This window comes from Falco cherrug, chromosome 6, assembly GCF_023634085.1.
Source record: "Falco cherrug isolate bFalChe1 chromosome 6, bFalChe1.pri, whole genome shotgun sequence".
Taxonomy (NCBI): Eukaryota; Metazoa; Chordata; class Aves; order Falconiformes; family Falconidae; genus Falco; species Falco cherrug.
In genome coordinates this window covers 56643600-56669083 of record NC_073702.1, presented here as the reverse complement: position 1 = coordinate 56669083, position 25484 = coordinate 56643600, and the positions used below count along the sequence as shown (strand labels likewise).

Sequence of the window (25484 nt, the reverse complement as noted above, 5' to 3'; positions counted from 1 at the left end):
TTTCAGAGTATATTTTTACGACAACAGGTTGCTAGTCCTGTGCAGTTTTCTGGAGTATGCATCAAATTCCTTATCAGGCTGAAAATGCAGCACACAAATGAGGACAGAGAGCAACAAAGCAAGGCAACACACAATATATACAGGGGATACAAAAGTAAGAGCAAAACCCTGCAGTCACAGTGGTATCAAGACTAGCATTATGTAACCCTGAACCAAATGAGTTTTATAAGTGACATAATAGTCCTTCAAATATGGTAAATACAAGATTAATTGCAGTCTTAATGACATTAAGAGTGATCTTTACATATAGCAAGTGTCTCATGACAGAAGGCATCTTGTCCATAGAAATTGCTGAAGAATTCTGTGCCAGCTAAACAAAAGAGAAGTCTTAATCCGCTTTTTTAATATTCTAATTAAGCACCAAGCAATACAATAACCACTCAAAATTACTTGCTCTGATACTAAAACTACACACTGAATTTACACCGAATTGTCCGTACACTACAAAGTTTTGTACTGATCTTATACAAAACAACGACTGAAGCTTTGGTTGCTCTAGGAACAGCTCAGAATTCTGGTACAAGGATAGGATTTTGGGATCATAAAATGGTTAAAAGTTGAATGCTTCTGTTAAAAAAAAAAAGCACCATGAAATAATTTGCAGTCTTAGCTATGGTACCGTTTAGAATCAGCTTCTATCTGAACTAGTGAATTAAGTTGCAACGCAGCTGGAACAAGATGTCAGTACCCTAACACATACTTAATGCATGCTTAAAGTTAACACCATGAGAGGGGCTTCCTTTAAAAAAAAAAATTAAAAACCTGTACCCCACACTTTTAGAACAGAAACTGCTTCTGTTTCTAACTTTAAACAAAAAATTACTCAATTTATCATAAATCAAAACCAATATAAACAGGTAAACTACTTTTCCCAGATATCAAATATTCTGAATATACTAGCTCAAAAGGTTTTGGCATTATGAATAAAGCTTGTTTCCCAAATATTAGTATACATCACATCAAATGCATCGCATACAAAGCTGCTATTCTGTGGGTTGTTCAGTTTTGAGGGTTTGGGAAAGGGGGCATGTTTTCCTTGGTAAGCAGCAGCCTGTTTCTTGGTTTTTAACCGTAAGAAGGTTGCCTATAATAAGTTCAGAGCACACAGCTTCAAGGAGACTTGAACTAATCCCTTTCAGAATCTGCCAACACAGTGCACTCTCCAGCTCCCACTGGATTTGGTTAAAGCAGCTGAAGGAGTTAATTCCCTCCTTTGCTGAGCAAAGGCCCACAGAAATTGGGAACAGGAGCCTGAGAGGCCACAGCCCAGCACATCACCTGTAACCATCACCCCTCCTGGGCTGTCAACTGCAGCCACCAAGGAGTGGAAGCACTTCCCTCTGTGATCTGCATTTTAGTTTCAAGCTCTGATGGGGGTTACTGGATCAGACAGTCAAGGATAACAGCTCCTTAAATCGCCCCAGAACAAATCCCCAGACACCTCGGGAAGCCTCACTACCTGAATTACCTCTGAGGCTAGAGTCAACCAAGTCTCAATCACAGCATGCACAAACACGTAATGCACCCTTGCTGACAGACCTTAATGCCGTATCTTTAGTTAAGTGACTTGTTTTGTTGGGGATACCCCTTCATACATATTTCCTTACTGATATCCTGAAAAGCAGCTTTGTCCTGAAAGCTACCCAGCTCAACATGAATAAGTGAAATATATCAACTGAGTTCATTCTTCCTCCAAACTAACCTTAACTTTAAACATTAAAATGTACCTCCCTGATACACCGAAGGTGGTGGCTCAACAGGGCCTTCAGGGGCTTCCCAACAGAGAAGTGATAAAACTGAGGCTCAACATTAAAAAAAGTGATTTGAGATTTATGTCCAGCAGAGGCAAGGAAGGGCTAGATCATAAACACTCTTTCATCAAGATTAAAATAACGTATATATACCTTAGGGTGACACATTGGAACAATGAAAATTACTCTGAATTAACTCTAATATCATTTATTTCACTTTGAAAAATTTGTGTAGCTTTTTTCAGAATTAGTCTTCTTTAATCCAATTTACCCTAATCCATTCCTAAGGTGAATTATACTAAACTGAATTTTAATATGTCGTTTTAATACTGAATGAAAGCAACCCACACAAAAGTTTAACACTATTTAACTGTTTTAAATTTTTAATTTGAATGTGACCTTATTGTCATATATAGACAAGTTACCTTCACCCATACTTTGAAAAAAGACCTGACAACATGGGACAACGTATCTACAGACACTGCTAAGCCAGGCAGAAAACTTCACAAAGGCAGCTTCTCATTTGGCCACCTCCTTACAAAGCCAATGGTTAAACAGCCATGAGGGGTTTCACCTCAATTTACAGTTGTATTCAACTGTAAGACTCCTTTTTTGTGGAACAGTGAAAGTCATATGGAAGAACTTGCAGACATCCCCTTCCTAGCTACGCTTATTAAAGAACAGAAATAAGCAGTTCAACTCCAAATCCTAGCTGACTTCATGCTTGACTTGCAGAGTAATGTAAGTTTGTGAATCAGTCTGAATTAAGAACCATAAGTCCTGCCCAATTCACAGCACGAAAGAAAAAAAGGAAACAAGTGTCAATATTTCTGCAAAGCCATTCCCTATCAGCAACAAAACTTTTCAATATTCTTTGATACTGGGCTAGCTGGAAACGCACCACTTCACACACACAAAAAATCTGGTCTGACTGTTCATAGAAGGAGCAAAGGTTATGAAGTTTATGAAAAAGTCTCTCTGGAGCAAAGACCAACCTGCCATTCTGCCAAGCTGGAGCATTTTCAGCCTGCATCGACCTGTTCCCACACCCCATGAAGCTGCAGGCTACAGTTCTACCAGAATCAAAGAAGCATTGCTTGTAAGGAACCTCTGGAGGCCATCTAGGCCAAATACCCTCTTCAAAGCAGAGCTACCACCAACACCATAACATCAGCCGTGGCTTTGTCTAGCTGAGACTTGGAAGCCTGCATGGACAGGTATTCCCCAGGGCAGCCTGTTCTGCTCCACCACCATACTCCACATGAGCACTGTTTCATAGCACCAGTCTGTGTCTCCCAAGCTGCAATTTGGGCCTACTACCCCTTGCTGTATGGTTTGCTGCTATCAAACAAGAGATCAGTTCTGTCATCTTCATAACTGCCCTTCAAGTTCTTGCAAGCTCGTCTCAAGACTATCGCCTTACTCTTCATCTTGGGACCAAACAAATCCAGGTCCCATCAGGTACCCCTTGTAGGTCACACCATCCAGGCCCCAACTATCCTGGCTTCTCAGCCTCATCAGCTTCTCAACACACTCCAGTTTCCCCACATTCTTCATGACCTGGGAGAGACCAAGAGGCCCAATACCCAACAAAATACTTCAGAAATATCTCACTAACACCGAGTAGCAGGGGACAACAGCTTCCCCCAATCTGTTGGCTAGACTCCTCCCAGTGCAGCCCGGTATGCCATTTGCTTTGTAAAACCACACACACACAAGCAACCAAAAACCAACAGAACTGGCTCATACACAGCCAGGTATCGATCCCATATCCCTTTCTGGCAGGGCTACTATCCAGCCTGCACCCAGGCAGGGGTATTCCTTCTGCTGAGACTGGCCCATGCACTTGGTCCAGATGCCCTTCACGACTCCATTAAAAATTAAATTATCAACCCCAAACTATTCTGGCTCATGGTAACATATCATGTGTCATGACTACCATAGCAGAACAACAAGACGCCATAGCTCACTTTGCAAATCATGCAATTTCAACAACAGACAGTCCCTATCAGAAACAGTTAGGAGCACTGGTCATACTCTGTTAAGAAACTGGTATTGAAAATGAAGTGGTAGAGTAGGTATTGTTACTATAACATGAATTACCATCACGCTTTTCTTCTGAGTGCCTAGTAAGATGCATACCTTTGAGAACTGACATCTGCATGACTTCTAGCAAAACCAAAGCTAGACACCTGACAGTATTGCAATTAAAAGTTCAGGGCCTAGAGGAGGATTTCAAAATTTTTCCACGTCTTCAGATTTGCACAGTGTGCAATCAAATATATCTCAACTGGAACTGTACTTTGAGATCACTAGTTTGATATACTAATACTTCCCTGACTTTTTGAGTGAAAACACGCTCTAGGGAGAACTTGGAGAAACAGGGACAACTAATCTTTAGAGTCTGGATTTTTAAGAAGTGTCTTTCAAGTGATCAGCATTCCTAACCTGATTCATCCATAATATGAACCGTAATATTAATATTTTGAATAAGAGCTGGCTCAAAGTCAATTTCTGCAAGCATTTAAAGAAAAGTATCAAAGGAACACATTCATCCTAATAAGCTAAAGTTTAAGGAAAACCAAGCATAAGCACACACCCACCTTTTTCCTAAAAAAAGGTTGTGCCTTAACATTGAAGTGTTTAAATACAGAAATATATTATACAGTTTTCTAACAGATAAACATAGACTGCGAGTTTGCAGTTCCCTCCTCCCCAAGGGAAGCCTAACTTCTGAAACTCTATGCTTTCAGGAGCTGTTGAAACGACAGAGGTAGAAAGAACTGTTTGATATGTCAATAATGACATTGATCCTCCATTGCTTAAGCAGAAACCTTATTTGCTTATTACTTACTATGTAACAAAGAGGATTAAATATGAGAAGAGTGAGCTTGCCATGATTTGTTCTGCTACATTAATAAAGCGTTCAATAGTAGTTTTGTTGCTAAGTCTGCTGAAGTAAAATGTTCAAATGGCCTTGGAAGAATCTATTTGACAACAGAGCATTAGTCTCCGAAAGAAAGTCAGGGCTATTTACTATGCAAGTGCTATAAGATCATCCCCTTGGTATGGAGAATGCATGTTTATCTTCTTTCCAAATCAGATTTTCGTTATTCTGCGTGACATTAATCTCCATGGGGTGGACACCTCTGTGAAGATGCAATGGTTCATCTCCTGGTTCTGGTCAATTCTTGTTTTAATCTCATTTCCAGATCAGAGCCTTCACACATCGCAAGGTATTAATCTCTATAGGGGCAGACATCTCAGCTGGCCTTAGTGCACAGCTCCCCCCCTTCTGGTCAATTCTTATTTTAATTCCAATTTCCTGTGATTTATATTCCTCTTTCAAGCTTAAAATATTCTACTTTGCTCTTCTCAACAAGTCTCCTGCTTCTCTTCAGAAATTTTCCACAGGAAAACTCAGAACCATGGTAGATGTTTTTGGTGTTACTGACAGGTGCAGATGTTATTGGTATTATCGTTAGTAAGCGTCTTACCATCAATATTACTTGCAAACATACTGATAATGCTTGCCTTATTAAGGACTAGTTTCCTCAGTGGGGTTTAATTATGCAGCCTTGCTTCATATAAAATTTCACTTGCCTGTTTCAGGATGGGATAAGCCACACCTAGGTAACATACTAGTTAAAACAATAGAATTTAAAGTATAATGCCTTATCATAGACTTTCTGATTGACAGTCAGGTCTCTGGGCACACAGTCTTCCTGCAAAATAAGGGGTGTAGTAAACAGGCTTCACAGGAACATCATGAGGCTAAAGTAGTTCAGGTCTCTCAAATATTAGTCAGGCAACAGGGGCAACAGAATCTTGGAACAAGACAGAACCAGAGATCTTCAGCCTGTATGATATCTGGCCTCAAAATGTTTGACACCCTATCTTTGTTCTTCCCACTGAATATAGACTGCTGTATGAATACAGTATCCAATTTCACTATCTAAACAAGCTTTCAGTTTTCCCTGCTAGGTTTGCTTCTCATCAACAGATTACCATATAAACATCCTCTTCATCTCCCATTTGTTACCACTTGAAAAAACTACTACCAAATCAGAGAATCATAGAATAGAATCATAAAATCTTTTAGGTTGGAAAAGGTCTTTGAGATCAAGTCCAACCACTTACCCAGGACTGCCATGTCCATCACAAAACTACGTCCCTAAGCACCACATCTATGCATTTTTTTTAAACACTTCCAGGGATGGTGATTCCGCCACCTCCCTGGGCAGCCTGTTCCAACGCTTGACCACCCTTTCGATGAAGAAATTTTTCCTAACATCCAATCTAAATCTCCCTTGGTAAAACTCGAGGCCATTTCCTCTTGTCCTGTCCCTCTGCCCAGATCCCTCTGCATAGGCTTCCTGCCCTCCAGCAGATCAACACTCCCCCCCAGCTTGGTATCACCTGGAAACTTACTGAAGGTGCACTCAATCCCCTCATCCTCATCACTGCCAAAAATATTGAACAGAACTGTCCCCAATACTGAGCCCTGGGAAACACCACTGTTAACACTGATGGTTAAATCCACAACACATAGAGGCCATGTTTTTAAAAAGGGCAACAGACATAATTTCAAAAATATCACTACTGTTTCAGAATATGTTACTCTTCATTTTTTTGTCCCACTGTATTTTTATACACTCTCTTGCAGGAAGCCTTTCTAATGTCCTATCATTTTTTTTTTTTAAAATAAGCTGTACCTGTGTTAGGAATTTGGTTCAAAAGAGCAGGTAAAAAAATGAATGCCCTGGTTGCTTCCATTTACCAAGCACTAGTTTGTTTCTCAGCACAGTTCTTATACAAATGAGCTACAGCACCACATTCAGAGATCAAACCAGAAGCTCCACACCTGAAGTGCTCCAAGGGGAAGCTTGGCTTGGAGTTAGTAGACTATGTACAGTGAGATTCCAAGGAATGCAACACAGCAGTGACAGCTGGCCTATAGGAAAGAAACATCTAATCTGAGGTAAGCAATCTTTAAGCAAGAGCTTCACTTTTCATAACGCTTCAGTTCATTGACCAGCATTTATTGCACCGAATTGCTTGCCAACGTAGATACAGCCACAGTCCTCCTAAGACACAGCAAAGCAGAATTGTATGACAGTTACTAGTGTCACAGATAAAACTGCCAAGATCCTTCTAAAGTTCTCACCATAGCAGGTCATAAAACTTCAGCAGCAAAAAGGCAGTGCAGCTAAATGTGCAGAGAAATCCACCCAAACATAACCTTATTTTGCCTTTGGAAAAAGATTTTTTAAAATGTTTCTATTCACAGCCATTCAAATTAAAAGCTTAAATTAAAAAAGGAAGCCTTCCTACTTATCCAGCTGAGTGGATTTTCCAAGTCTTCTATTCAAAACTTTTTGGAAAGCAAACTGAATTAACACTTCAGAACACTTATCCGAGCTTTGATTTCATTTAATTTTACCATGCATTTTCATTTATATACACAGTCCTTATGGCTGGCTGGCTGCTATGCTACTATCTTCTGCAATCCATTAGCCTGTTTTCAAACACTGATTACAGTCTCCCTTTAAGAAAATCTTCTTTGCCCATGTGCTTCATCTCCTGCTATTATAACATTCCATCATGCCAGAATCTGTAAACTGTGTCTGAGAACAAACTACTCTGTCTTAGGTAAACTGATGAGTCATGTATGAAAGAAATCAAAAATACTCCAGGGAACCTAGAAGTGTTTATATATTTTGCCATGTATAAACACATTCCTCAAACAGCCATTGGGTCCATTTATGAGCTATACATCAATTACTGAACATTTACATAGGAGATAAAATCATTGGTAGTTTATCTTATATACTGCTAAAGGCAAATCCTCTTTATTATAACTTATTTAGAAATTTTCAATATGTGCAGCTCCAATGTTCTTAAAGTTGTTACACTTTTTTCCCCTTCCCAAAATGACAGAAATTCTGAGGTCCAATCTCCGTCTTTTTTCCTTTTTAAATTGGGCTCTGAACCTCAGAAGTGTAAGGAAATAGCAGCTTCTCTGGGGCTAAACATAGCCAAAGTAATCTTTCACATAAGAAGGCCCCATTTTGCTTAAATACCAAGGCCACATGCAGCCTTCTCTTTCTTAATCCTTACACAAAGAAATGTAAATTTAATCAGATGCTTGATTACTATAGTTGGAATACAGTAAACAAGCAGGTGAGAGAACTTAAAAGAAAGGCAGGAAGGATACTGTGACAAATGACAGTCAGCTGTGATGCAGAATTTCTCAGAAAAGGATTAGGAAGTAAACAGAAACCAGTTTCACCTGGATTCCTCCTCAACGAAGCCTTTTTAATACAGTAAACTGGAAGATACAGATATCATGATCTGGGAGTTCAAAAAACCCCGCACCAATAAAACAAAGGCTGAGCAGAAGCAAGGGCAAAACTAGAGAATTATCAGGAAAGTTACCAAAACCCCCTGACTTGCAGCTGAGAGCAAAAAAAAGTGAGATCTCTGCAAGAAGGTATTCATCCACCAGGCGAGTACACTGGTTTGGTTTTGTGTCCCGTTTCATCTGGCAATACAGTCAACACACAGCATGAGTAGAGTGGTTTGGAATTTAACTTATTACTGCCCACACACCTACAACTGTCAGAGTAACATAATGATGATAAAACAGGAGTTATTCTTCAAGTACCAAAAGCTGAAGAGCAGCAACAAGCATGAGTTTCACTTCTTTTGATTGTCAGTCCACATTTTGCGTCTCACAGAATAATGCCATCCTCCTCACGGACGGCACGCTGCTGAAGAAAAACTCATCGGCTTCAAGACTTTGTCAATAGATTTCCAGACCCTTCTGCCACTTTTTAATATGACACTTCCTTCTTCAAACCTTTGGTTTGGCTGTGTAGCTGCAAGGCTGCCACCATCTCACGACTCAAATCTCAACTGCAAGACAGTAACTTCTGCAATGTGGAAGAATATGGAAAAGGATTTAAGATCTTTATGGTTTAAGGGCATTTTTTTAATGATAAAATTTTGATCCCAGGACCTATTTTTTTCCTTTGACAGAAGTCCTTTAAAAACAATAATATATTATTGTATAATAGAAATATTAATATATGGTGCCATATTACATATGTTATTCTGTATTATATAATGAATAATTATTATTATTATTACATGGATTTTGTGGCCAAAACATGAAAACAAGTAGTGCACTTATGCCTCTCCTATATTTCATAAATCAAAGTAAGATTATATAATTCCCCCTCCCCCCTTTTAAAAGTAGCATTCAGGGCAAAAACTGCCTTCATTACAGTTTTGTTGCCAGTATGGCTCCTGCCCTGCCCAGGGAACAGTATTTAGCAAAAATGTAACAAAGTATCCATTTGGTCATCAACATTGGCCCCCAAAGTGAAACATACTGCTACTTTGTTTCAAAGACAAATAAACATTTGCCAATTTCATTCACCTGTGCCTGTGTCCTTTAGGGACTGCCTAATACATAAACTTACTAAGTAATTTGAACATTTTCTTCGGCATTTGGCCTAATGTTTTTTTTTCAGGTTTCGGCTCACAATGCAGACACTTCACACCCAAGTGCTCCGTGTGTGTGTTTGGTTTTTAATCATGCATTCACTTCCATTAAGAGAATGAGGAAAAAAATCTGTTTAACTCCAACGTCATAGAGTAAGACTAACCTATAAATTACTTAAGGTTGCTTTCAGGTGACAAGTAAAAAATAGGTGTTTTAAGAGAGGGATGGACAAATTATTTCCCTGAAACACAAACTATCTAACACTTGTTTTCATTCCCCTTTCCATGATCAAGTAAACAGAGAGAGGTGTTTATAGTTTGCATCTAGATACTATCAATATCCAAGCAAAGCCATCCAACAGATTATTTCAGTATTCCTAGGGTCTGCAAATGTCACTATTAATCACAAATGCTACTCCTTCCAGGTTCACAGCCTCATCACGTAGCTCATAAAGCTCAGACCGAAGATTTTCAAATGCATGGTTTCTGTCAAATTGAAAGTAATGTACAGTCTCCCCCCTTCTGAACGGTCATAAAGAACATCTGTGCAGTCTGTCTAAACGAGAGCATAATCTTGCCCTTCCCCAGTGCCGGTCACTTAACACAGCTCCTTGTTCAACAGTTGACAGAAACACCAATGAATCACCAGAAGAACTGAACATCTGGAGTATAAACTCAAAGAAATACAAAGGAGCAAGCCAGGGGGAACAACCACCACCCCCCAAAAAAGCCGTTTAGTCTATCTACTGCAATGTGTTTAAAACAACCTATAAACTGAACCTGGTAGTTTGCTGCTGTGCAGACACAGGATACACAAAGGATGAAGAACTCCTCACTCATCCCTGGAAAGGACTGCAGACCTGGAAGCACTTCATGCCTTCCATATGACTCAGAAGGAGCTGTTAACCTACCCTGCAGTATTTAACCAAATCAGTACACAGGGGTTTCAAAAGGAAAGGGAAGGGGGAAAAAAAAGTACCGAGAATAACACACCACCTAATAATGCAACACCTTCCCACTTAGGCAAGATGAATCAAAGTGTTAAACCCACTTTATCAAAGAAAAAGGCTAAACAGTTGGGCTATTAACAGCATTCAGACTCAGCAACTACTAACAGAATTGTTTTAAAAATATTAAAACTTGATATTTAAAAGAAAAGTTATTTGACTGACAACTTCTCATTGCCGTATTTCAGCCACCTTAGCTGGGGGGGGGGGAGTCATCTTTACATTCTATAGCATTACACCCATCTATTTAGTCTGTGTTTACCAGGGAAATTATATTCCCTTTAATTACCAAGCTTTGTTTCAACAGATTCAGAAATCCAAACCATTACACACTACAGGTTTTGCTCTCACCTGGAAATAGTAACACATTATAGCTTTATGCATGTATGCAACAAGGAGGTGAAGGGTTTTCTTGGGGGTGGGGGTCGTTAATAGTTTGTCATAGTATCTGAAAGAAAAGGTAGTAAGGAATTGGAAAGCACACGCCACAGATACACAAATGCAAGAAGCCTAAATAGACCTTTTGCACTAAAAAAAGATCACACACACAAAGTATTCATATGCTGAAGAGCTGGAAAGCCTGTGGAAGTAGTTTGCAATTTCTAGTATTTTCACAAGTTGGGTCAGCATGGATTACTAGTAAAAACTGCAAAAAGAGTATTTGTTTGTCAATCCGAATTTAATAAGGAAAGTCAATTTTATTGCATTTCTGTTGAGAAAAAGAGGAAAGCCTCTTTCACTGGAAATTTTCTAGCCTGAAAAAACTGAACGCTGAACACATCAAACAATGCTGCCACGTGAAGACAGATGAAGTCTGTAGTTCAGTGAAAGAACATACAAAAACATATTAAAGCTTCCTGAAAAGTCTAATGATATTTATACTCATTAACCATTCTTGAGAAAGGAATCTCATATAACTTACCTCATACACCTTCAATTATGGCATGAAACCCCTAACATTGACTTAAAACTCGCCCAAGAAAAAAGAAGAGTCAAAGAGATGGGGCGGGGGGGACACGACACGGGACAACTTGACAGCAAGATGTAGGATAAGAAGAATAGTGGGCAAATGACAATCCATGTCTTTTTTTCAGGGACAAGGGAAGGGATTATGGGATGGTTCTGTGGTTCTGAGTTTGGTTTGGGGTTTTTTGTTTATTTCATATTATTTTTAAACGAACACTTATCTCCTCTGTAAAACCTATGACAGAAAGCACTGAAAAGCTAATACCCCCATGTTTTAATGTATTGTCTCCTTAATACATATACAATACTCAGATTTCAGCAGACTAATTTTAGAGATAACCGAAGAAATTTCTTCTGCAAATATAAAAAAGCATTTCTTCAAAGGAATCAGAGATTGAACGAAATATAAAACTATCATCAGTATTTTGGGTTAATAGGTTTTAACAAATTGTCCCTTTAAAGCATTTTAAGTACAGTGGTGACAGTCAGCACTCAGAACTTATCTCTGCTGCATGAAGTCATGAACTCAGCTTTCTTTCTTCAGCACTCTCATGGCTGATAAGTGCTTTCAAATTTACAGAGAACAGGCAGAGTAAGACGAGGAGAACCAAGACAAATTATGTTCCCCATTTTGATCTTATTTCAGCCTAATACCACACAGAGATGATACAGATATAGTGAAGTGATAAAATATCAAATCAGAACATTCTTCTAATTAATAGCTATTGGGCAAGGCTCTACTAGGTCTTATAATTTCAAATTTTAACTGTATCAAAGATAACAAAAGCAGCCTTAAGTTTCAGAACTTCAATGTATTTTTTTCTTTAATTACTTAAATCCTTAAATTATTTTAAAAGCAACAGGTATCCTAAATCACACTATAGGATTCACAAACATGACCTGTATTTGGAAGTAACCAAAAAAAACATAAATTGTAGTTCAATTAAGTAGCTATCCATCAAAATTTTCATTCTGAGCTCCTCTGAATTCATTCGAACTACAGCCACGATTATTCTTCATAACATTTTTCTCTTTTGGTTAATATTCATCAGTCATTTTTACTGTTAGAGAAGAAGTGTTTACAAAAGAAAGTATACAATTCCAACTCAGAATAGAGTAACCAGTGTGTAATAATTAGAATGAACATACCATAATTTAATTGCAGCAGAACTTGGTTTTAAAGCATACAACAGTGTCTTGTAAGTCAGTAGAATTAAGTTCATGACATGGTAATTGAGAAATGGCTTATGTTGCTACTTAATAAATATAATCACATGTTTTTAGTAAGTGGTAGCAGAAATAAATGACTTGCCGACAAATTGAAGGGTCCAATCTTTCATACACTGGCTAATGCAAATAGCCTCATATTACCCACAGTACTGAGCAACAAATTTAATCTTTACACAGCACCAATCCTCAAGCAATTAAGTCTCTCAAATCTTTTACTGAAGCATATACTTTATGTATTACTGTAAATATCAGCCAATTCCATATACATACAATCTTCTTAAAAAGAACAAATGCCTGACAAGCCCATGCACACAGTGCTTTCTAGCTTAAAACAAGTTTTTACATGTTAAAGTTAATTCATGCTTTTGGAAAATACTCGTGGGGGGAGGGGGTTCTCCGTACTTATTAGAGCAGCGAATCTCTTTCAGACCTCATTCACACTCAAAGGTTCCTTTTGTTTGCATGCCTACCATTAAGTAATTTGGGGGGGAAGAAAAACACCCACACAAACTTACTAGTAAATATAGCTATGCCAGCAAGAAATCCTAATGCAATCCCAAGTTTTAAACATACAGGGAAAAAAGTTTACAATTATGGCTTATTCTGCTTGAGAGAGCAGTTCAACGTTATCAGCACAAGGTTGCCCCATTGCTGCAACATTTGCTGTGACTTTTGGGAGGGCCTCCTTCCTTTCGGCAGTGGCCAGCACCTCTCCCTCCTCTATAAGGAGCCTCAAATGTTTTTAACCAGACTAGTGTATCATTTATACATTGTGTTATTGCTCTATAGCAAGTCCTGCTGCTATATGCTTATGCTATGTTCTTACCCCAGAATACAGCTACATGTTACAGATGTTTCAACGAATACATTTACTCAAATCCCCGATCATCCACTCAGTGCTTTAAGGACACATGGCCCCGTTGAGGCTCAATTCAGCAGCCCGAATTCTACAACCACTTTATCAACAGCAGAAATTACCTTGATTAACAAATTTCACAGAACTTTTCATCTGCAGTCCTTCAAATAAACCAAGTTGCAGCACTGTGCCATTAGTTCATTGTTTTCATACTAGGTAATCTATTAGCTGCTGATGAATATTTTTAGACTGTTTCAAATAAAACAGTGCAAAGACTGTCAAGGCAAAGATTTGGCCATGACAGAAATCACAAAATAGATTTGGTTAGGTCAACAAATAAATGGTTCCTAACTAAAATAAGAGTTGAGGTTTGTTAATAAAAACCCCAACTTTTATAGAAATTAAATTTCAGTAACAAAATGCAAACCTAAAAACTTTTGTTGTTTCAAATTCACTGGTCAATATTTAGGTTTTGCCTTTCAATGCAAATTGAAAATGCAGCTTATTTCCAGAGAAATACATCAGATACTAAGTCAACTAAAAGGAGCTCCTTAAATGCATAAATATTCTTTATACTGGATAATTTTAAGCTTATTTCCACAACTTTAATGGTTATAAGCAGGTCAATATTCAGAAAGAAAAAAAAAGATATCAAGTCGTTTCACATGCCACGAACGTCAGCTTTTGAAATCTGAGGGGTGTATGTGCATGTACGTACAAAAAACTCTAGAATAAAAAGCTGTCTTTTGTCGTATTCAGTGTTTTGGGGGCTGGGGCAGCATGCAACTTTTTTGCTTGTTTCTTTGTTTAGACACACCACTGAGTTGACACAAATACTAATAACTTCTCGCTCAGGAAAAGATTTCAGTATGTTTCTGTTAGCTCTGATATTTATGAAACTTCTGGAAAATGCAAACATGACTTTCAATTATAGAGCTTCCTAGTGAAGGAACAGACTGTAAGTGACTCTAAACTACATGGCAAGCATGCACTATAGGTGACTACAAAGTGGGTAGTTTGCATAGTTTTAGACTGCATACTTTAAAGTCACCTGTAGTCAAGGCTTACCAAGAAGCAGCACAAGGCCTTTCTGACCTACAAAACTATGTGCAGCAAGACTTTATGCTCAGCCAGATGCTACAACATTGTCACTGGTGCCATTTACCACTCCGGCTCATTCTGGCCTTTGGAAACCATGACCATTTTTCCTCTTCTAGCCACATCCACATCTCATGGGCAATCCTTCTTAAACAGCCCACAGGATGGGGAAGGACAGATCACACAGACTAAAAAGTGAAACTGCAGAACCTGGCTTTAAACCAGTTCCTGCTGCACCTTAAAACCAGGTGTCACAACATCCTCTAATTCTAGCCAGGCGTCACCTCCTCCGAGCCCTCTACTGCCTGCCATCACACCTGCTCTCTATTACGTGCCATTAGAAGGCCACTTCTTGCTTATAAATTTATGTAACAAATGCCTGAGCTATCTATTATAATGAAATAACATGTTTAAGGCCAGTTTACTCAAAGATGTGTGTCAGCAAGAGACACTAGCACTGTGTCATCAGTTTGCATGCAGTCAGCCGGAACGAAGCCTCAGCCACCTTCACCCAGCCTAACCCCTCCAGCTCCAGAGGGAACGCTGGGCCTCTCTTCCCACCCCGCTCCGTGCCCTCCCGCTCTTTACACTTCCTCAGGTGAACAAAGTGCTGCATGGAGAGCAGAGTGTAGAGCCAACGTGACTCAAAACAGCACAGGTTCACCTGACATGAGCTGCACTGCAATTACAGCTTGCTGTCAAACCGAGCCATCCCACCACCAGCCCTCATCCTCTCATACATCAAATTCATGTGGCCACACATATGCAAGTCAGCTAAAGGAAACTTATCTTTCCTCCAAGACAACTGACATAAAGCTAAACCAACTCACCCACAGGCCACACGGTGGCCAGATCTAGCACAGGCAAAGACCCAAGAGCCATTCAAGTAATGAAAATGCCCCCTTCTGCAGCAGCAGTAAGTTAAGTTAGCTTAATGGCATTGGCAGATTGTAATTGAAGCTCCAAATCCGAGTGCGCACTTCTGGGAGCAGCAGTCCAAAGGCATCTTTCCATGACAGTAATAACCTATGACAGATGGGATACCATCAGCACATGAAAACACAAGGAAGGTCCCGACTGACTCAGTTATCAGGACTAAAGCAATAGTTTTGGAAGCTTCCTATTACACAACCAACAGGATTTGTGTTGCAAAAGGTAGAGCTGGGATTTCACCAAAACAAAGCAAAGCTGACAGTGATGTATCCAACTCCTGAGAGGTAAGATGACCTAAAGGTCTTCCAGCTAGAGGTCATACAAAGACATCAAAAAGACTTCAGAGCAAGCAACAACTATATAGCAGCATTGCAGAACTCTGCATGTTAATCCAGATACTGCCCATCTTTACATTTAAGGGGATAAACTCTTTTTAACTCACTTGTATTAACACCATTTCAGAAAGAGGACAAATCACAGTGGTGAGTATTAAACAGGTTAACTCCCCTAGACTTCCAACACAAGGTCACAGGTCCCTCAAGAGCCTTGCTTAAAAGTTCTCCCCACCCCAAAAGGGCTGGTTACGGACTCTCCTTTTCAAGAGTCCTGCTGTTCACTGACACAGACACCCCACAGACCATCATTTAACTGCAAGATCTCAGCTGGCCAGTAATGAAATACATAGTTCCAACAAAGCATCCGCTCACAACCAGGAGTGGGACAAATGGTCAAAAAAAGCAAAGCAAATGTCAGGATCACACTATGGATAGGGAACACTACAGAAATCATCATTAAGCACTGCATAAATACATCAGGCAGCTGTCTCTTGGATACTCTGTGTAGTGTAGAACTGGAAAAGAGAAGGCTGATAAATGATGAAAAGAAGATATGGAATGGTACCTTTTTAGCAAGTGGCTACAACTGGACTTTCCCAACTAGAAAAGGAACAGTTGAGAGAGGGTGGAAAAGTCCTGCATGACATGAAGAAGGTAAGTTGGGAGAAATTATTAACAATCTCTTAATGTAAGAGCTAGGAGACATAAAATCCAACCAGCAATTTCAAAGAACAAAAGGCCATATCTTTTTCCATACAACATATAGATTCCTTGTCACAAAGTAAAGCAAATGCTAAAACCAATACAAGCTGAAGATGTTATTAGGCACAATCATGGTCACAAAAATCCAGTTGCAACATTAAATACCAACATATTGCCTCTGTGGACAGACAGTACCCAGAGGAAGTCACTCACCTTGCCAAAATCCCTCTTCCCCGAGTGTCCCTTGTCAGATACTGAGCTAGGTAGACCTATGCCCTGACCTTGTGCAGACTGCTTACCTACCCCGAACCCCCACTTTTTCTTTGTTTGTTTTGGAGTTTTATTTATTTATTTTTAGTTATCTTAAGCAGATCTTAAGGGCAAGACATCTACCTGGTTTAAGATGCCCTGTTTACATCACTACCAAGCTGATCAAGCAGTACCATGATTTCTCAGACAAAAGGGACCAAACAAGCTTTCTGTCATCACTGTGTTCTGGGTGCTTTCAATTCCATCTCAACCAGTCAAGTGCCACTTTGAAAATTTATATATGATTTATAACTGTAATAGTGCATCTGAAAATACAAATAGACAAGTGATCAGTGAACCAACAGTGCCAAGGAAGGAGATGAATGTTTAAAGGAAAGGAAAATGTTTGGGAAGGAGGGGGTGAAAGTGAGAAAAGAACTTTACTTTTCATTCCACTCATCTTCCATACAATTTGTCAATACATTTTAACAGCTTGGTGGAAAAAATAGCTACTGAGAAGTCTCTTATCCATACACGCCTACCTGCACAAGTGTCTCTTGTATACCACATACAAATTGTAGCACATCCAAGGATGAAATATGACTGAAGCACTTTTGCTGTTCTGACAGCAAAGGGCTAATTTGATTTTAATTACTTAAAAGTATTTTTAAACATTTTCAAAAAACCCTTTATTTCTTCTACTACAAATGAAAAAAACTAGTTATGCTTATTATGATTTTCATATATTTTAAGTAAGTTAACTTACAAAATCCTTATAAAACAAATAATACCTTCTACTTTAAAATACCAAATTTCTGAGTTAGATTCTCTCCAAAAGACAGACTATAACTGCTTTAGGGGGCGTGGGGGGGTGGGGGGTGTTAAACCAGAAATATTTACTCTTGCCTGTTCATTTGTGACACCGTAACCGCTTTGCATGAGAAAGCCTGAGGAATAACTACTCTAATAGCAGACTTCCACTTGTAAAACATACAGTCCTCCTTTTTATGATTAACTATCCCTACAGTGTGAAATACCACACTTAAATAACTTCAGGTAAGCTGATGCATTACTAGAATTTTTAGCCTCATACTTTTCATTTAGTATTAAAAAAACCCACACACTTGCACAGACACCATCAGAGGCAGTGCAATGCATATTTCCATCAGCTAGCTGATGAGCCAGCAGCGCTCCTCAAAAACAAAATTTTGAAATATTTCCTTTGCTTTTTTTCTCAAAAAAAATCTGCAAACATGCAAATTGCTAAATATAATATTCAAAAATACAAGTTTAAAGTGATCAAGTTGTGAAAACAAGCTGAACTTGTTCTTTATCGAACTGTAGGAGTTGTAGATGAAAGAAGGTGCTATATAAGGAATAGCTAGACTTCAACAGAGAACACACTGCCAAAACATTTTGGCCTAGATTCTGACAGGCACGCACCCAAGTTGAAGGGTCATGGAAAGCAGCGGTGTAAAGAAACAATCTACAGAGACCAGAAAAGATTACACTGTGGATTATGGCTGGGTTGAGGAGGCAGAGAGAAGCTGCTCGGGGTTTTTTTTTCATTTGAGATCTGTGGGGAAAGACAAAATACACAGTGTTTCAATTATGTGCAAAGGGGGTCGAACGGATATACAAGCACAATTTTCAAGACAGCAACAAATTACAAGATGTATCTGGTTCCTTTTCCTAACTTGCTGCTGCTCCTTCTCTTGCCTTCTCATTTGCTTTCATAGAATGTTATGAGATAGATAACCCTGACACACACGCTCCTGAAGAAGGCCAACTTTCAAGAAATTCATACCCTGTAATTTGATTAGATCCTTAATAAACATACAAAAAATTTTATGAAGAATTTTGGATATGGCCAGTGTTCACACTCAGGAGTAGGACAAAGCATAGTGAAAAGGAAATTAAAATCAAATTACAATGAGAGAGATTTGTGAAAGGTCCAGACTGAATTAATAGCCTCATTAATGGCAAAGAAAAATTAACAGATTTAAATTCTTACAATTCAGACAATAAGAATACTAATAAAGATGAAGCTGAAAATTAGTTAGGTTCAGTTTAACATGGAAAAGTACAGGTCATTGTATTAAGGTGAGGAGGGAAAGCAGTCCAAGGAGGATGCTTGAAGAACAGGTACCCCTGTTAAACAAGAGGTGACCACTATGAAGAAAACAGATGCTTCTGTGTGCACCGAACAGAAATATCTCATTGTAGGCTGCAGAAAGGCCCTTACTGGAACAGACATCGAACCCCAACTTTTGTGTCCTGCATCTACTGACACCAGGATAAAGATGTCTCATTAACAGAGACACACACGCCTGCTTCAGGGACTGGTTTAGAATAAGGAAAAAAAATACAAGTTTCTGATGGTTATCAAAACCTGAGCCTTCAAACCAAGATAAACCCTAAGTGTTCAGCTCTACATGTGGATATTCAATGTATTTAGTAAGAGCCCGAGCACCATACCTCGAACCAAGTACACCAAAAGCACCAGCTACTAAGGAATTTGTTTCTCCAAACCTTCAAGAAAGTCTGAGCTAGTCTCCAATTAATGAACCTCTGACTAATACAACACATCAGTATTTTTGATGCTTGGTAATAGAAACTAAACTCTCTAGCTGCTAACGTGCTAATAAAAAAAAATAATAATAATCATGTTTCCTAGATGCAATGTTCAACTCCTTGACAAGCTTAATCTACTCTGGTCAGAAGGATATCGAATGTTCTTCTCCACTTACCTAATGTACCCCATGGTACCAACCTGGCTTCTTGTACTTGCAATTCCAAAGAGGGCTGCATGCCATATTTTCAACATAAAATACCATGGACCATATAAGTTATCAGGACTTCCTACTCATCTTACAACAGTGAATAAGTGCATAAAAAATCTTTTATGTAAGAGTTACTTTTGGTGTCCACATTAGCCTGACAAATTACAGTAAAGCAAAAATCACTTGTCTGATTTCAGTATGATTTTGAATGAAAAGATATTACAGTTGGGCTTATTTTTTTAGCTATTCACACGACTTAACAGCTGCATATACGGTACACTTCCCTTCCCCTGGTAAAAGGCTGGTAGGTGCTTACGTAATCTTACAATTCTGATACGCAGACATTAAATTACACACACCGAAGTCAGCCACATAGGGGGAATGTAATCTGTTCAGACCAGCACAATTTCTCTTACTGCTTCAGGACATTTCTTAATCGACGACACATCTGAAATGTCTCAATTAAAAACTAATTTCAGACGGACTAGGGAGGGGGGGGAAATAAAAGCCGCCTAACTACACATCGGTTCTTACAAAATCGTGCTTCCAGGTCTCACGAATGTAGATACTTTCATTAATGGCAGTTTTCTAATCAGTTTCCTATGAGAAAAGCTTCGAACATTTATCCAACTGATGCACCCGGTGCAATTGCAAGTACTACTTTAAAAAAAAAAAAAAAAAGCCCAAAGTCTACTTCAGCTAGTCCTTCACGGAATACTTCGCACCGCAAACACGACCACGTTCCCGACACCGCTTCACGCCCAGCGAAGGCAGGACGCTCCGCAAACCGCAGCGGAGGGAAGGTCCGGGGTCCGGCACGGCGAGGCGCTGCCCCGGCCCCACCGCCGCCACCGCCCGCCCCGGCCCCGCCGCGGGCTCTGCCCCGCGCCCCCCGGCCAACAACTCACCGCCGCACCGGCCGCAGCTCCCACCGCCCGGCCCCGCCGGCTTTTATCAGCGAAACCCCGCGGCGTGGGGCGGGGGGGGGGAGGCAGGGGCGAGAAATTCGCGGATTTCAAACAAAACAGACGCCGGCCCCATATGCTGCTTTCCCTCCCCTTTCTCGCCCACCGCGCGTTTACCGGGGGGGGGGGGGGGGGCGGGGGGATCCCGGTAGCCGGCGCCGTGCCGGCCGTGCATGCCGCCCCGCGCCGGGGGCGAGGGGAGCTCAGCGCCGCGCCCCGCTCGGACGGGGAAGCGGCCGGGGCGCCCCGAGGCTGCGCCCCCCGCGCCGGGCACGGAAACGCCGGGAAAAGTTTGAGCGGGGGAAGGGGCGGCAGCAGCGCGGCACCGCCGCCGGCACCGCCGCCACCTGGGAAGCGGCCGGGGCAGAGAAGGAGTTAAGAGCAGGAGGAGGAAGGGGAGCTCGTGAGGCGCCCGGAGCCCGCGCCCTGCCCGCCCTGCGAGCCCCACGCCGGCAGCCCGCGGGCACAGGCGGGTCCCCCCGCCGCCCCGCGCCCCACGGGGCGGCCCCTCCGCCGCTCCTCGGGGCCCGGAGCCGGGGCCCGGCGCGGTGCCGCCGCCACCCCAGCGACCCCGCCTCCCGTCCCCGGCGGGCACCCCGCGCGCGCCGCGACCCCGCCGCGCCGCCCGCCCTCACCTGGGCGCCGAGCGACCACTCACCTGCGGAGAGCTGGGCCCGGGCCGCTCCGAGCAGAGCGGGCGAGCGGCCGGCCAGCAGGGCGAGCGCCGCCAGCAGCGGCAGCGAGGCGGCGGCGCCGGCCCCCCTGCCCATGCCGACTTGCGGAGAAGTTTCCGAAAGAGGCCGGGGCTGCCCCGGCCCGCGGCGGCGGGCGGAGCTCGCCTCGCCCGCCCCTCCCGCTCCGGCGCCTCGCCGGGAGACCCCCGCGCCGAGGGGCGCCCGCTGGCCCCGGGGCCGCCCGCTGGGGCAGCCGTCTGCGGCGCGAGGAGCGCGGCGGCACCGGCTCCCTCCGCACTCCGGAGTTACTTTGCTGCTGGGCGAGCGGGGAGGGGGGGAGGAGCCGAGCGCGCGCGGCCAACCCCCGCTCCCCGGCACTTGGCAGGGGGAATGTGGGACTCCGGCCCGCAGCCCGGCGCGGGCGCAGCGGCGCCCGGCAGCGCCTCCTGCTGCAGGCGCGGGGGCCAGCACCGCCTCGGATCGGCGCGGCGCGGCTCGGCTCGGCTCGGCGCCGCTCTCCCTGGCGCGGCTTTCCCCGGCACGGCACGGCTCGGCGCGGCGCTTCTCTTCTCCGCTCCCTCCGGCACAGCGCAGCCTGGCGCGGCGCGGAGCGGCTCGGCACGCACGGCCCTGGGGCCGCTACCGGCGGCGCTGCGAGCCCCCCGCCCGGGGGAACCTGCCGCTCCTGGAGGAGGCGGAGGAGGCGAAGAGGGGCGAACGGGAGCCGGCGCCGGCTGCGCTGGCGGGGCGGGGAGGTCGGGGCAGGGCGCGGGGTCGGCGGCGGCGGGTCCCGGGCGGTGTTTGCGGGGAAAAGCCCGGCCGCCCCGGGTGGGATTTGCCGGCTGCTCCCGGTGTCACAGACGCGTTACAGGTCGGGCGGCCAGCGTTGCCTTATCATCGTGCATCAGGCAGCCTGGCTGCATCTTCGAGTCGGGGTCTGTGTTTTTCCGCTGCTCCCCTTTCTTTGGCAACACTTGCCTGGCTCGCAATGCCTGTAAGGTCTCAGTGATCGGAACTGAAATTGCAATAAACAGTATTGCCGTTACCGCTGTCATTTCCACACGTAACACATTTTCAGAGCGGTCTGTACGCGGCTGTGTGGCTCCGGCACCGTGGGCGGTGCAGCAGGACCTCGCCGGACCCAGACCCCAGGTATGCGATATAATAAAGTCCCCATTCTCCACCTCTGAAAGCACTGCAGGTCCGTGTGCTTCCAGGGCTTAGGGCCCTAAAAAGCATTTGGAATAACAGATAAGGCACTAGATAAGCATAATCTCCTCCACAGTTTTTAACCTGTTTTTTAGTAGTGTTTTTGGTTTGGGGTTTTTTTGCGTGGCAACTTGTAATTAGAGATGTTGTATAATGATTACAACAGAACCTGAAACCACTGGAAGCTCACAGGTTTCATTGCAAATTCGAAATTCAACCCAGGTTCACCAAAGGTTTGCTGTGATTCAAAATCCTTTCCAGGTAGTGTCTGGTAAGTGATAGGTTTGCCTCCAAACCCCACCAACCCTCATGCTTTCACAGGGGAAAAAAAAAAAAAAAAGAAAAGGATTAAACACAACAGTTTGATTTGTCATACAAACTGACATGTACTTCGCCACCCCAAAAAAACCCAAAACAAACAAACCCAAAAAAACCCAAACAACAAACACTACAGGAGCTCTACGCCTGGAAACCCCTGTACTTCATTTGGGTGGAATGGTTGAAAACCAACTTGCATGCGTACTGTGAACTATAAAGCGATGTGCTTCAGTGAACACTGGCTCTTTGTTTGAACGTGGAGAAGGATGGGAGCTGTGCGAGGCGGATCTCGTGACACCTGGTGTTTCAGGAAGGATGGGCCACGTACTGGGTCCAAGTAAACAAGGGAAATCCTTCCGAGCAAGGTGAACTAAAGCTGTGTGCTGGCCCAGCTTCTGATGTGTTAGGCTATATCGTAATTTCTGTCGTTATGTGGAAAGTTTTAATGAAAAAGCCATACCAAGTCATCTTGGTGTTGGGGTGGGGGAGTACACGGGTATCTGATGCTGTCCTTCGTGCTGGGAGCTATAGAACTAACACTGTAAAAACGACTTCAAGCCAGATAACTTGTGAATGGTTTGGGAGGGCAAGGGGGAGGAGGACTAATGCCTGCTTCCCCTTAACCTCCCCGGCAGTCTCACAGTGGCCGCCACTACAGATTGCCACGTCCAGAGTGTGAGAGGTTGTCAGGTGGTGGCGGATGTGCAGCATCAGGTCGCTGCTCCATTGCACTGCTGCGAGGTGATGGGTCCCACTGATGCACAGGCAACCCAGACAGTTTCTGTATCTTCCACTGAGAGTCTCCTGGGATTTCATCCTTTCCCATTATTCACATTCCTATTTAAAAAAAGCAACAAAGAGGATTTTGATTGCTGTTCTTTTCTGGACTGGAAACTTCAGGCTTGAGAGGTATAGGCGAGATGCGCACGTGACCCCACTTTTCCTTCAGGTATGTGTCTGTTGGACTCTTAAGTGTAGTTCACTCTATATGTTCTACCATACTTGGCAGCCTGACAAATACTTAAACTTACACATCAGGTTTGAGATCATTTTTATGATACGTGACATGAATGGATTTATTTTTGTTCCAGCTTTTACATTTTCAGAGCTCTGAATGTTTTACAGTCTTTTGCATTTTCAATTAAGAGCAAAGCATATTTATATTACCTCTCGTACATCTTTTAAAAACTGTCTGAGCTAACAATATGTATGCTAAATGCAAGCCATATTTAACAGCAACAAGATGGAGAGACCCCATGGTAATGTCATCTTTCCCTGCAGTCCAAGGGGTATTTGGAACTTAAGGTAGTGTCTTTATCCTGATAATTAAAACCTCAAAGTGTCAAATAAATCTCTGTCAAATTCAAGAAAATTTGGTTCTGAAACTCTGCTAGGTGCCTCTACCCTCTTTGCATTCCCTTTTAAAACTTTCCCATTATACTTTTGGATGTTGCCAAGCCCTTCATAACATATTTTTAAACACAGGCTATCATTTAATTTTGTTCATAATGACTGACAGATGTCTAGCATAATATATCATCTCACAGTAAAATATCTTAAATTAGCAATATTTCAGTGCTGTATGATATAATTCATTTCTAACATGGTATTTTCCCGTGGGTTTAAATAGTATGTAAAATATGTTATAGTGAAATACATATTCCTAACCAGCAAAAATATTTCCCTCTTCCCTCTTTTTTTTCAGGAACTTTTAACCATTCTGCTAGAGCACAAAGGGATTTTGAGAGATTTAAATGATATTTTTCTAGCCAAAAGATCAGATAGTCAAGGATTCTTATTGTCCTGCTTCTCCCATCCAACTTTCCACTGCTCTGTACTTTTGCTTCCTTTGTAAAAATCTGCTCGCTTATTTTATGAGCCTTAGCAAGATCCAAGGCCTTGACGATCTGGCTCTTCAAGGTTGGAGATCCTAGACAAAATTGAGCATTGTATTGACTCAGGTTTTCTTGGTGTTATCCAATAATGCCCACGGCAGGGTCTGCATTGTGTTTTGACTTCTGAAAAAAATACCTCAGTAAAATGCCATGTAAAATTCAATTAAACATATTGTTTTACTGTCTAGTGCTCACAGAGGCTTTTTTAGACCATACTAATTCCAGAGAGAACCAGCAGCCAATGCTCTTGTTGTAACAAACCATCTGCCCATGGACTGGAAAGAAGGAGACAATGATGAGAGTCTTACTGATGCCTTTGAACAGTCCCACCTCATACAGCTGCTTGTCTGATGCAAATGTGGGGCAGGTAGAGGGTCTAAAAAGGACGGGGATTCACTGCTGCATATCGTGAGGTGGACTAGGGTTATAGCTTCCAAAAAGGAGCACCCCACATTCACCCAGCTACTTGTGGTATATGGTGGGAAGAAGGCACGCAACAGGAGAACTGTCCTGTGACTGTTGGTCCCCAGGGGCACCTTCGCAGCTCTTGCTCACATTCTCCAGCCCCCTTGTCATCAGAGCTGGTGGCAGGTGTGTGATTACAGAGAGCTGTGTGGCGTTTCCCATCCTGAGCCTCCTGTTCTCACTTGACCACCATTCTCGACAGTGTCCACCCTTCAGGCTAGAATTTTCCATTCTTTACCCAGAGATGGGGTATTACTTTGGTCTGTTTGTCATTTCTGCAGTTTTGATAAAAGAGCCATTGATTTTTTAAAAAAGAGCTCATTCCCTATTATTGACCAAATCCTGTCTTATTTTTCCTTTGAGCAGACAAAAGAGTTAACAACTGAAATCTAGCATGCGAATAGCCTTCAAGAAGGACTGAGGCATGGTCTTACTCTGAAATAAATTGTTTTACTGAATTCCATCCCTTCAAAATTACA

At 42.4% G+C, this 25484-nt stretch overlaps 1 protein-coding gene across 6 annotated transcripts in view; it reads right to left on the bottom strand.

Annotated features, from left to right (window-relative positions):
• PTPRK (protein tyrosine phosphatase receptor type K) overlaps positions 1–21429 on the bottom strand; it is a 412555-nt gene extending 391126 nt beyond the window's left edge. For 3 of the 6 annotated variants that reach the window (XM_055713989.1, XM_055713991.1, XM_055713990.1), the window contains exon 1: positions 21103–21429. In XM_055713989.1, coding sequence (XP_055569964.1) covers positions 21103–21214 — 112 coding nt within the window. In that variant the 5' untranslated portion in view covers positions 21215–21429. The remainder of the gene's footprint in view (positions 1–21102) is intronic. The other 3 variants (XM_055713992.1, XM_055713993.1, XM_055713994.1) reach the window with 1 other exon arrangement.
• Between the last annotated feature and the right edge of the window lie 4055 nt (positions 21430–25484).